Below are 14088 nucleotides of genomic sequence, written 5' to 3'. Positions count from 1 at the left end.
TTTTTAAATCCATGGGTGTGAAGTATGGTGTTCAGCTTTCAGTGAGGCACCCTCAGGATTTCCCATAGGTTTTAGAAGTTTTTCCCAAATTAGAGTGTCTCAACACAAATGACTGGATATTGCACTTGCTCCAAAAGGCATACGTGCTGCAAAAGAGGTTTCAGTGAAGAAGAAGAAGAAGAAGAAGAAGAAGAAGAAGAAGAAGAAGCCTATCTTTCAAATGGAGCACTTGCATTAGTAGTTCACAGAGGACATTCTGCAGATTTTTCATACCCCTGTTTTGGTGCCTTTATTCAGACTGGATGAGAACATTCCATTTTATGTGGGACTTTGTGTAACCTTCTGCTACATGGGCTCTGCTGCCATGACCTTACAGTTTATCCAATCTGCTATGTACACACGTGGACAAATGTGTTGGTACCCCTCCACAACAAAAGAAAAACCCACAGTTGTCTCTGAAATAACTTGAAACTGACAAATGTAATTAGCACCCATCATTGTTTGTTCCACATTTAACATAAACCAGACTTTGCTTTAGAGTTTTGATGCAACAGAATATTTCAAATAATAACACAAATGAAAATGGCATGGACAATGGCATGTGACTTGCCAAAAAGCTCCAGTTTTGTCTCATCTATCCAAAGGACATTCTCCCAGAAGCATTGTGGCTTGTCAATATGCATTTTAGCTAATTCCAGTCTGGCTTTTTTATGACAGAACTGGAGCTTTTTGGAAAGTCACATCAGCTCTATGTCCACAGACAAAAAAAATGAAGCTTCCAAAGAAAAGAATACTATACCTGTGAAACATGGAGGAGGCTCGGTTATGTTTTGGGTCTGCTTTGCTTTGTCTGGCACTGGGTGCCTTGATTCTGTGCAGGGAACAATGAAATCTCAAGACTATCAAAACATTCTGGAGCAAAACATACTGCCCAGTGTCAGAAAGCTCTGTCTCAGTCACAGGTCATGGATCCTCCAACAGGATAATGACCCAAAACACACAGCTAAAAGCACCCAAGAATGGCTAAGGACAAAACATTGACTATTCTGAAGTGGCCTTCTATAAGCCCTGATTTGAATCCTATTGAACATCTATGGAAAGAACTGAAATATTGAAATATGCAGTCTGGAGGAGGCACCCTTCCAGCCTGACACAGCTGGAGCAGTTTGCTCAGGAAGAGTGGGCCAAACTACCTGTTGACAGGTGCAGAAGTCTCAATGAGAGCTACAGGAATCACTTGTTTGCAGTGATTGCCTCTAAAGGTTGTGCCAAAACACAAGCAAGGGAAATCACGGAATCAACCAAGCGAAAAAAGAGGGGGGGTCCCACTGTGACTACGGCAAACATATATAAGAATAGTATAAAGCAGCCAAACAGTGAAAATGTATATTGACAAACAATGGACCAATAGTTACATAATCTCTAATTACTAACACTAATGAACAATAAATCATTAAACCAAACACAACACTTCAACATGAAACAAGAATAATGATATGTACAATAATATTCAAGCCATCACATGATACAAAAATATTAACATGTACAATGTCAGTCAGAGATTTCCAGAGGAGGTGTGCAACAAAATATTAGGTTAAGGGTCCAATCATTTTTCCCCATGCCATTTTCATTTGTGTTATTATTTGAAATATTCTGTTGCATCAAAACTCTAAAGCAAAGTCTGGTTTTTGTTAAATGTGGAATAAACAATGATGGGTGGGTGCCAATTATGCTTGTCAATTTCAAGTTATTTCAGAGACAATTGTGAGTTCTTCTTTTTTCATGGAGGGGTACCAACACATTTGTCCACATGTGTACAACAGGGGTTCCCAACGTTGAGTCTCCAGAAGTTGTTGGACTACCACCATCCCCAGGCACAATGGCGATGAGGGGAGTAGCCCACCATATGGGAAGCGTGAGCCAGCGTGGTGTAGTGGTTAGAGTGCTGGACTAGGACCGGGGAGACCTGAGTTCAAATCCCCATTCAGCCATGATACTACCTGGGTGACTCTGGGCCAGTCACTTTCCTCTCAGCCTAACCTACTTGACAGGGTTGTTGTGAGGAGAAACTTAAGTATGTAGTACACTGCTCTGGGCTCCTTGGAGGAAGAGCAGGATATAAAATGTAAATAATAATAATAATAATAATAATAATAATAATAATAATAATATGGAAACCCAAGGTTGGGATTCGGAAAATGAGCCCTTGGTGTAGAGTATGGAGTAGATGTGGAATTGGCACAGGGGTCAATGTCAGTGCAGCACTTTGTGATTTACTGTAATCAGACTAGAAGTAAAACTCTATGCAAGAATTGTGTAAAACCACAGAATGCCCCTTTCATGACATCCTGTCAACAGTGCCAGGAAGATTCCTGACAAAGGTCTCATTTTGGTTCAACAGCAGATTCTTAACAAATGAAGAATCAGCTGTTGATTGCCCGGCAATGGATATTTTGGGATGATTTCCCTAGTATCTTTATATTGATTTCTAGTAGGGCTCAACATTTATAAGTTTTAAAGACTTGTGCAAAAGCTTGTGAGTAAGTTATAAAGTAGATCTTATGTTCTCTCTAGTATCTGATTATTCTTGATGAGTGACTATGTTTTTGAGTGCTTGAGAAGCTAGGTACATTGGCAGTGGCACCATGTGTCAGAGCATGGGTGTGCCACATAGCTGCAAAGCAAGGTTGCAGTGGGGCAGTTTTAAAGCAGAGGCATGGTGGGCAAGAGTCTGGTGATGAATCCTTTCCTCACCTGCTCCTTTTGCCCCTGAATTTCCTCCCTTCCAGCTGTGTTTGGCCCCTCTGGCCAGATTCAGAGACACTGGAAGCAAGCATGCAGGTATGTTTGCTGCTGACCTGAGGGGGCTACTACTGCAAAGAAAAATTTTAAAAGAAAAATATTGCAGAGAAAAACAGTCTGCCTTTCAGTGCTGGGGGAAATTCTTTTACATGGACCGGAGAAAGTTCTTTCATGGTTGAAAGTTCTGTGTTAACAGGCCAATTTCAGCCTAGGCCTGGCCATTCGCATGACGGGAGGGAGGTTTATTTTATAGCACTATAATCATTGGCCCTATCATCCTAGACCTCACAGAATATTTGCCATAAGTTATTGTCAGACAAAATACTTCCTGGGATCTGGGCTGAGATTATTTTTCAGCCACTGTTGCTGCTTTGCAGTCTTTTTCTTGTCTTTCTGTGAGAAAAGAGGTGGCTAGGTTGGTCCCCTGCCAATTGAGTTATTTTCAGCAACAGACTTCCTCTGGGAAGCTGCCCTCCCGTCTCAAGGGCACTCTCATGCAGCATCCCATTGGGTCTTCTTGCATGCTAAGATGGTCAAGTCTGTCTGTGCAGTTTCTGTGCAGCTTGGATGAGTGACTTGTCTGAGGGCGGCTGCTTTGTATGTACAAGGTGGCTGACTGGAGTTCTGATTAAGAGTTAAATCTTCTTCTTCTTTTAATACAGAAAAGAATTCCACATTCCTTTTGTGTATGGGTGCTATCGCCATCCATATGTTTGTCTGGTACTTTAAGGGAGTGATCAAATGTCAGCCTCTGTGGAAGGAAAAGCATGTTATTGCAGGAGTGTCAGAAGGCCTTGCGAGAGCAAATTTCACTAGAGTCCTAGAGCCAAACTAGATAGCATCATAGGAACATAGGAAGCTGCTTTAGACAGAGTCAGACCATTAATCCATCTAGCTCAGTATTGTCTACACAGGCTGGCAGTGGCTTCTTCAAGGTTGCAGGCAGGGATCTCTTTCAGCCCTATCTTGGAGATGCCAGAGAGGGAACTTGGAAACATCATCTCTTCCCAGAGCAGCTCCATCCCTAAGGGGAATATCTTACAGTGCTCACACATCAACTCTCCCATTCATATGCAAACCAGAGCAGACTCTACATAGCAAAGGGGACAATTTATGCTTGCTACCACAAGACCAGGGCCATGCTAGAAGATATGCTGTCAGTTACCTGATGGTTGCTTTTTGAAAACTGACATGCAGCTGCAGAAAATAGCAGTATGTCTGACTGGAGGGGATGCATCCCCTTGGACCATTTTTCTGATCAAAACTTGCCTTCCCGCTATGCATGGGAGAAAAGATAGAGGGACCTAAATCAGTGGAAGTAGGCTTGATTAAGCATCTCCTTTCCCTGCCACTGCTCAGTCAGATTTGCAGTGTCCCAATGGCTGCAATTTGGCTTCTTTAAAAAGCCATTAGGAGACTGATCTCACCATCTTCTGGCATCTCCTCTAATTTGGCCATGACTGTTCCTTAGAAAAAGGTGTTTTTCTGTAGTACTGCTGCTCCCAGTTTATTCATGTCCTATCTTTAAGACAACAATATTGATAATATACACAGGGAAGTAACAGTCAGGGAGAGTTTAAGCAACTTATAAAAATATCTCTCAGGGTTTTTGTTGTTGTTGTTTTTGGTATCCGTGTCCTTCCTTTTCCTGTTTAGATTTTGATTGCTGTAGGAATTTTTTGTTTGGTGACGGAGCACAGTGCACTGCAGCTGATTTTGCATTGTTGCATCTTGTTTCTGCTGTTTTTATTCATGTCCTCAGTGGGGGGGGGGAATCTTCACACTCACCAAGTTACCATTTTCTCCCAGGAACATTTCGGCAAGTGAGCCATACAGACTACAAATCAGTCCCACCCTGGTGCCTTTGACTATGAGTCTAGGCAGAAGACCAGCTTGGGCCAAACTGCACATCTGGATCCCCTAAACTATGGTGCATGTGCAAATTTTTTTAACGTTCACACACTATATATAGGTCACAGAAATAAGCTTCTCATGATACAGAATTTGGGTTACCTTGGACTTATTTGTTAGCACAGAGAATAGACAGCCTTGTGTTTTCTCAACAGCACAAGCACTATTGTTTTATCAAGGCTAATTCAATCTTGAAAATATAATCAAATTCCACACTTGCCCTCTGGGAAGACTGTTTCAATACCCAAAAGCTTCCACTACTGTGGCATCCTCTAATAATTCAGTCTAAAACTGCCCTTTCTATCTGTTTCATGCAATTGCTTCTAGTAATGTCATCTTTAATTGGCAGTCACACCCTTTGTATTGCCCTTAGAGAATTTTCATTGCTACCCGAGTCATTGTTTGAAACCAGTTATTTTAATTGCTGTTGAGAAGATGGTCCTTCCTTTGTTTTAGACGTCTGTTTCCATGGCACCTATGAGCTGGATAGAACTGGGGGGCGAGGCTGACTCAAGGGTTCTGATTAATAAATGTCCAAAAGATTAAAACTTGCCCACAGTATCCCAACTCTGAAATGGCAAGCCTTACTCTTGTTCCTGGGGACTTGCTTGCTGTTAGTGTTGTTTTCTTAAGAGATTTTGTTTTTGTACCCACAGCTGGAAAACTGGGGACTGGGGAGCTTGCTCAGCCACCTGTGGAGGAGGCACACAGACCCGTTCAGTTTATTGTGTCTCCTACAATGGACATAGTTCTCAGGACGTAGCGGATGATGTGGAGTGTGCATCATTAACAGAGAGGCCACGCAGCACACAGCCTTGCAACATGCGGCAGTGTGCAATGTGGACTACAGGACCTTGGTCAGAGGTGAGTTTACTATAGATACAATGTATAGTCCCAGATACTTCAGTTGCTGGGGAGAAGAGAACATTGCACAAGCTCACTGACTCCTCCCACATTTCACTCGGAGGTCTCGGTCATGCAATAATCCAGGGTTTCTTAACCTTGGGCCCCCAGATGTTGGACTACAACTCCCATCATCCTCAGCCACAAAGGCCATGTCTGGGAATGATGGGAGTTGTAGTCAAACAACGTCTGGGGGCTCAAGGTTTAGAAACCCTGCAGTATTCTATATCTGGAACAGTTTCACTGTCACTGTTCATCAGGCTTCTGATCTTTCTGTTCCTCAAGGATATTGTTACCAGAACTGCCCCAAGAGGCTGGCTAGATACCTCAACTATGCTTTTGGCTTGCAGTGGAGGCTTGGCTTGGGGAGCAGTTTGGCTCCAGTATCAAATTTGAGCAAGTTTTTGGCTTATTGGAAAAACAAGGAAACAGGAATACAGTTCAAAAGTTTTATTAAGGGTATATGGGGTACAGAATGGTCTACAATGGTTACAGATAAAGTTTCTTTACTACTGAAAAATGATACCGATAAAACCTATGTGCATTATACTCTGACAGGAGGCAACCCTTCTGGAAATATATAGAAGTGGGTAAGGAACCAATGCATGATCCTAATGCTCTAAATTACATTTACTCATGGTGAAAGTGAATGTTCATTTGCAGAAGCCAACTGATTCTAATCTTTTATGTTCAAAACTGATTCTTTAATTGAACGAGGCAGGGGGAATTGATGTTATAAATAGGTGTCTTTTTAAATTCCATAACATGATATCTACCTGTAATTGCATTTTGAAGGGGAACACTCTAATAAAGTTTTAATTTTAAAAAGAAAGAAATCTATTGCTACTTGAATGTAATCACTCTGAGGGTAGCTTGCCTGACAAAGGCAGGAAGAAGCTATGTAAATGTGATGTACATGTTGAACAGAGCTGCTGGTTTGACCAACAAGATGCCTCCCTCCAGGTGTATAGATTACACACCTCCAATTTTGATGCACTCATTTTCCTGAGTCCTTGCCAGCTAAGTTGTTAATTCAAAAACGGGTTAGGAAATGTACCACTTATCTGTGTGCCTCCCGGGAAGTACACCACTGTTATCTCTTGTAAAGGGAAAGATTCCTTCTCTGATTGATTCTCCTTTTGAAATTGGGTCTGCTTGCTGGCTACTGCCTTCTCTCTGAAAGAGAGGAGAGGGGGTGTCCCATTCAGTCTTCGCTATTCTGACCTTGGGCTACATTGCTCCATGCTTTGTGCATGCTGAGCGACCAGCTGTGAGTCTTACCAAAGAAGCAGGTGAAAGGTTCACCATAGGGACTATGATCCTGCAGTCATGAGCTGTATAGCCTCCCAACATAATTTAGATAGAGGGGTGATTTCTGGGCTACCCAGAAATTGGGCTGTCTGGCAACAATATAAGTACACTACAGTGTGTTAACTGTCATTCCCTCTCTCCAGAGAACCTGGGAGCTGTAACTTTATGAAGGGAGCTTGGGATTATGATGATGATTAAAATAACTATATACTACTTTTAACAAACAAACAAAAACTTTCAGAGCAGTCTACAAACCAAAAGGTATGAGAAAAAGGCTCATAGTCTCAGCAAACAGCCATTGAAGAGATGCTATGCTGGGAAGAGCTCACATGGCATGCACACATGCGCCAGCCATTTGCATGCCGATGCTGAACAGGGCTGCAAGAAGGAATGCTGCAGCCCTGCAGCCTCACGTTTTGGGAGAGCGGCAGGCCAGGGATGGGCAGATAGGAGGAACCCTCCCTGCCCCTCAAAGTAACCCCCACCCTTTCAGGAGTGCACGGAACCAGTTCCATGCACATCCCTAGTCATCCCATGAAACTGAAAGGCTGGGGAATTTAGGACCAACGAAAGGAAGTACTTTTTCTCACAGTGCATAATTAATTATGCAATTCTCTGCCACAGGATGTGGAGATGGCCACTAGCTTGGATGGCTCTAAAGGGGGCTTAAACAGATCCATGCAGGACAGGTCTATCAATGGCTCCTAGTCTGGTGGCTATAGGCCAGCTCCAGCCTCAGAGGCAAGATGCTTCTAAATACTAGTTACAGGGAAGTAACAGCAAGAGAGAGGGCATGTCCTCAGCTCTTGCCTGTGGGCTTCTCAGAGGGATCTGATAGGCCACTGTGTGAAACTGGATGGGCCTTGGGCTTGATCCAGCAGGGCTGTTCTTGTGTTCTTATGTAATGTGTGTGTGTGGGTGCATGTTTTATTGCACATACAGGTGAACCCCGTTATCCCCAGAGGTTCTGTTCTCCGCTATGACAGCGGATAATGGAACTGCAGATAATGGAGCATTAAATCAATGGGAACAAGGGGATATGGTTCCTGGAGGCTGCAAAAAAGGGTGGAAATAATGGAAATAAAGTGCCCTCCCACGGGTCTACAGCTGTCCCACAATACTCCCCACCCCACAAGTAAAAAATCTGCCATTTCCCCATGATTTTTCATGGAATTAAAAAAAACAAATAAACAAATGAGCCACAAAATGGCTCCTTTCTTTAAAATGGTGGCCATCTCAAAACAGCAAATATGCGGAAAGTAACCCTTTCTCCTCTACATATGTCAAGGTGTCAATTACTGGCTGCAGTTATGTGGAACTGCAGATGTTGGGTCCACAAATAGCGAGGTTCCCCTGTAAAAGTCAAAATGTTATGATTCTTCTCTTCCCCTCCCCCCCATGCATTTTCTTGAACAAGTTTAAAAGATACAGGGTTGTTTGTTTGTTTGTAGGGATGTGCACGAACCTGTTCAGAGGGCCTTTTACGGGCCTCCAAATAGGTCCGAACATCAGTGGGTCGGACGCTCGAAGGCGGAGGGGGTAATTTTAAGGGCGGGTGAGGGTACACGTACTCTTCCCTCCACGTTTCCCCCTCCGGCGCGCCTTTAATAAAGGCTCCATACCTCCCTGCTGCCCTGTGCCCTCTTTGGCCAGAAGTGCCAGGTGCACGTGCGCCTGCTGGGCTTGCCTAGCTGCCAAGAGTGAAAAAACTTGTTTTCAGGAAGCAAACTCTTTTAAGTCCTAGTTACAAAAGTAAAACTTCTATGTTTGCTCAAGTTGACTTTTTTTGAACAATATTAGTCTTGCTTGCATAAGGTGTTTGCTAGTTAAAACACCACACATGTGTTGGAAAAAAGGGAAGAAATCTGTTAGTGTATACAAATGCTCCCAGTCTAGTGCACGAGGTTTTGAAGGCAACATTGTGTTCCTAACCAAGAAGCTCTCGCTCCCCCCACCCCACATTGGCTAGAAGGAAAACACAGAGGCATGCAATGTGAACCTGCACCAAAAGGAAACCTGAGAGCAGAGGGGAGGGGCTGCTTCCCTCATGCTGCGAGTGTAATTCGAAGTGGCTTTACTCAACATCCACTCAAAGAGCCAGTGTGGTGTAGTGGCTAGAGTGCTGGACTAGGACCAGGGAGACCTGAGTTCAAATCCCCATTCAGCCGTGATACTAGCTGGGTGACTCTGGGCCAGTCACTTCTCTCTCAGCCTGACCTACTTCACAGGGTTGTTGTGAGGAGAAACCTAAGTATGTAGTACACCGCTCTTGGCTCCTTGGAGGAAGAGTGGGATATAAAATGTAATAATAATAATAATAATAATTAATAATAATAAAAAATTAAACATTTACCTCGAGAGCTGGAAGCTATGTGTGGGAAAGCTCCAGGACCTGTGTTTTGTTTTTGAAAGTCTGAATTCAGGATTAGAAATCTGATCCAGGATCAGTTTGATTCTGCAGTATCATAATCCTGAGATCATTTGATCTTTGCTGTGTGTGTGTGTGTGTGTGTGTGTGTTTTTCTGTTTTCATGGTCCTTTTTATTGGAATAATCCCCCCCGCCCATTGTAGTGCTGTGAGGCTTCTTCAGCTTGGCATAGCTTAACACCTCAGCATGTCATAATCCAACCCTGTCTAGCTGGCTATAATCAGCAACCTTGGAGAGGGATTCCAAATAGATGTAGGTAGCTTTTGGGGATGTCAGTGTTGCTGAACACATTGGTGCTGACTGACTACATTCCTGTCTGCTCCCTTGTGCTCATTGTGCATTGATATAGAAAGCACATATATGGACACCATTAACATTGCCACAAGTCTCAATTGCTCTCTCTCCTCCAAAGGAAACTAAATCCCATGGCACTGCCCTTGGACTATCTCTCACCTTGAGGAGTCGGGAACATGTAATGGTATTTTTCACATGTCACTGAAAAAGCCTTGTAGGAAACACTGAAATGATAGTCTACAATTAATACAGGATGTTGAAAGCCTTTAAATGTATTCAGATTGTGGCATGCACAACAATTTCAATGCAAGAGGTAGAAAGGTATACTTCTTGCATTGACTGGATCTTTTCTTACAGTGCTCAACTAGCTGTGGGGAAGGTATTCAGACTCGGACTGTACTCTGCAGGTCAGAGCTGGGCTCTCAGACTCTAGATGTTGCCTGCTTGACAGAACGAAAACCTCCTCATACTCAGCCCTGCACTGGAGAGAATTGCATACAGGAGATTGGTTGGCACGTTGGAGACTGGGGGTTGGTGAGTGTTGCACATATTTCTGCCTACTGTACCACATCCCAGATCATCTTCAGTTGCTTGTGCACTGTTCCTCATTCCCTTTCTGCCTCTCCTCTCTGATTCTTAGCAAGAAGTATTGGCACCGATACAGTCTTTGGTGTACCTGCTGCAATGTCTCCTAATACAAGGTTTCCGATCTTAGGTGCCCAGATTTTGTTGGAGTACAATATCTTTGACCATTGTGGCTGGGATGATGACCAGCCTTTGACCAGCCTTTGACCATTGTGGCTGGGATGATGAGAGTTGTAGTCCATCAGCATCCGGGCACCCAAGATTGGGAAACCCTGTCCTAATAGATTTAGGACTAGGCTTAGGCTTAGTACTACTATGTCTTGTTAGGGTAGAAGATCTTAGCAAATACTGAGCTATAAGATGTCCAGCAGGCTAACACTAGCTATGCTTTGGAAGAATAGTTCCAAAACTTCTTATTAAAGTCAAAAACTGTCCTTGTAGCTATCATTGTTTAAACAGAGAAGTTGTCACAGTTGAGTATGTGGATATCTCCATTGCTTAATTTCTCTAGTGATTAATTTGAGGACACAATTACAGGAACTCTTTTTCACTTTATTATTATGTTGGATAGGCACCCTTATTATCAAGATCCTTTGTGATGATGGAAACAACAGTGAGGCAAAGGTCATCCTAGGCATGGGCAAGAGGGCAAGGCTATGGGAAAGAAGCAACATAATCATCTTAATCAGCAGCCCTGCTGGAATATACATACCTATGGAAAGTGGTGGTGATTGGGTAGACTCAGTTCTATAACTTTTTCTGCTGTGAATAAAACTACAAAGAGTATATATTAGAATTGTTCCTAAGGAGAAAATGCCAATAGGATTTATGATGTGTTTTCAGTTCAGCAGAATATGTTGTTACATGTTATAGTGGTTAGACTTGGTGTTCTTGCAAATACCTTGCTGTCCTTCTTGCCTAAGAGTGGTACTCGTTAACCTGGAGATAATTATTTCCCTGTTTACCTCTGCCAACTAGTGGTCAAATTTGCAGATGACACTAAACTATTTAGGGTAGTGAAATCCAAAACAGATTGTGAGGAGCTGCAAAAAGATCTTTACAAACTGGAGGAGTAAGCGACAAAATGGCAAATGTGGTTCAATGTAAGCAAGTGTAAAATGAATGATGCATTTTGGGGCAAAACCCCCCAACTTCGCATATACACTAATAGGATCTGAGCTGTCGGTGACTGACCAGAAGAGAGATCTTGGGGTCATGGTGGACAGCTCACTCACTGACCGTGTCAATCCAATGCGCGGCAACTGTGAAAAAGGTTAATTCCATGCTAGGAGACATTAGGAAGTGGATTGAAAATGGAAATGCTAATATTATAATGCCCTTATACAAATCAATGGTGTGACCACATCTGGAGTACTGTGTACAGCTTTGGTCACCGTATCTTAAGAAGGATATTGTAGGACTAGAAAAGGTGTAGAAGAGGGCGACCAAGATGGTCAGGGGCCTGGAGCACCTTCCTTATGAAGTTAGCCTACAGCATCTGAATCTCTTTACCTTGGAAAAGAGACAAGGGGAGACATGATCGAGGTGTATAAAATTATGTATGCAGTGGAGAGGGTAGACAGAGAATTTTTTCTTCCTCTCTTAAAAGACTAGAACCAGGGGTCATCCCATGAAACTGAAGGTCAGGAAATTTAGGACCGACAAGCGGAAGTACTTTTTCACTCAGTGCATAATTAATCTATGGAATTTTTTGCCATGGGATATGGTGATGGCCACCAGCTTGGATGACTTTAAAGGGGGCTTAGACAGATTCATGGCAGACAGGTCTATCAATGGCTAGTAGTCTGGTGGCTGTGGGCCACCTTTAGCCTCAGATGCACGATACCTCTCAATACCAGTTGCAGAGGAGCAACAGCAGGAGAGAGGGCATGCACAGACCTCTTGCCTGTGGGCTCCCCAGTGGCATCTGGTGGGCCACTGTGTGCCTTGGACCTGATCTAGCAGGGCTGTTCTTATGTTCTTATGGTTTGAGAACCTGATTGATTAATTAAGTGCCCTCAAGTCGGTGTTGACTCTTAGTGACCACACAGATAGATTCTCTGCAGGATGATCTGTCTTCAACTTGGCCTTTAAGGTCTCTCATTGGTGTATTCATTGCTGTCATGATTGAGTCCATCCACTTTGCTGCTAGTCGTCCTCTTCTTTCCTTTCCTTCAACCTTTCTTGGCATTATGGACTTCTCAAAGGGGATGGGGTCTTCACATAATGTGTCCAAATTATGATAGTTTGAGCCTGGTCATTTGTGCCTCAAGTGAAAATTCTGGATTGATTTGTTCTATGATCCATTTGTTTGTTTTCCTAGCTGTCCATGGTATCCTCAAAACATACTCCCTGAAAAGTTCTACAATCTACTTGTGGGCTTTTGTTTATCATCTGAACATCCCTATTTTATCATCCACTGTCAAAAACACTCTAGCTTAGGATAGTAGGGTTACAGCTCCCTATTAACTCAGCTTTTACCTTGTGCCCAAGTGTTCGAAGAGCTGTGACTCGGGCATCCGGACCCGCCAGGTAATCTGCGCTGATGATGATTCAAAATCCTACGACCATGTGATGTGCCAGGCCATCCAACCACAGATACCAGCAAGGATTGGAAGCTGCAACACTCAGCTTTGCCATCTGCCACAAGGTAAGTAAAAGCTGGTAGCTGTGCAGATACCTCTCTGATTCCTTATTGGGTTAACTTGTAAAGTTGTGCCATCAAGTCGGTGTCAACTCCTGGCAACTACAGAGCCAGATGGTTTTCTTTGGTAGAATACAGGAGGGGTTTACCATTGCCATAGTTTGAGATTATGCCTTTAAGCATCTTCCTATATTGCTGCTGCCCGATATACGTGTTTCCCAACTTGACACTACTCAAAAATATGTCCCCAATATGAAGCCCTACAGATTCCATAAATATCAGTTCAGTGTTTTGCCACTTCAGAAGTTCTAGAACACACTATACTTCTAAAGGGAACTAGCATAGCATAGTGGTTAGAGTGTTGGACTAGGACCAGGAAGACCTGAGTTTGAATCCCCATTCAACCATGAAATTCACTGGGTGACTCTTAGCCAGTCATGTATCTCTCAGCCTAACCTACCTCACAAGGTTCTTGTGAGGATAAAAATAACCATGTGCACCACTCTGAGCTCCTTGGAGGAAGAGCGGGATATAAGTGTAAAAATAAATAAATAAAGTCACCTGCTAACTGGGCAAGAGGCACTATTCAAAGTGGTTGCTCTCCTATTTAGCAGGGGAAAGTCACAGTCCCTCTTCAGCCCAACCCAGTGTAGCATTTGTGTTGCTGGTGTCTCCCTCTTTGAAAATTGTGTGTGCTCTTGGAACAGGGAATCACTTTCTCACAGTGTTTGTTGTTGTTGAAAAGAGAGATATGCATAGTTTATTTTTCATTTACTTGACTATGCTTCTATTGCTTCTTGAGTTTTTGCCTCATCAATGGGAAATAACCTGTCACCCCTCATGTCCTGGATATGGAAGCCTGAAGAGGGAGCCCTTATTTTCACGTGTTTTGGAGGGCATTTCCCCCCCTCCAATATATATGGCAAAACTATATTGCTAAGGCTGCCTTTAACTTATTTCCTTAGGAGTGAGGATAATTTTGGCATGAACAATTTCTCTCTCCTCCCCCATTTCCCTAGTTGGGCAATGTTTAGATGCTTCCAATCATTGGTCAAGTTCAATGTTTTTAGTCTAGAAATATTAATTTCATTGCAGAAGTTCCCAGTATGCAGGATGCCACAGGCTATGATATCAGTCGCCGGACCTTATTGACCCGCTACAACCCTGACAATGGTGCCACAGGTTTGGAAGCACTGTGCTTTGCTTTCT

At 43.2% G+C, this 14088-nt stretch overlaps 1 protein-coding gene across 5 annotated transcripts in view; it reads left to right on the top strand.

Annotated features, from left to right (window-relative positions):
- PAPLN (papilin, proteoglycan like sulfated glycoprotein) overlaps window positions 1-14088 on the top strand; it is a 93571-nt gene that overhangs the window by 54240 nt on the left and 25243 nt on the right. For all 5 annotated transcript variants that reach the window (XM_053255515.1, XM_053255508.1, XM_053255525.1 and 2 more), the window contains 4 exons: window positions 5370-5577; window positions 10008-10184; window positions 12729-12885; window positions 13975-14061. In XM_053255515.1, coding sequence (XP_053111490.1) covers window positions 5370-5577; window positions 10008-10184; window positions 12729-12885; window positions 13975-14061 — 629 coding nt within the window. The remainder of the gene's footprint in view (window positions 1-5369; window positions 5578-10007; window positions 10185-12728; window positions 12886-13974; window positions 14062-14088) is intronic.

Source organism: Hemicordylus capensis, chromosome 1 (genome assembly GCF_027244095.1).
Source record: "Hemicordylus capensis ecotype Gifberg chromosome 1, rHemCap1.1.pri, whole genome shotgun sequence".
Classification (NCBI taxonomy): Eukaryota; Metazoa; Chordata; class Lepidosauria; order Squamata; family Cordylidae; genus Hemicordylus; species Hemicordylus capensis.
This window is presented reverse-complemented; position numbering and strand designations above follow the sequence as displayed.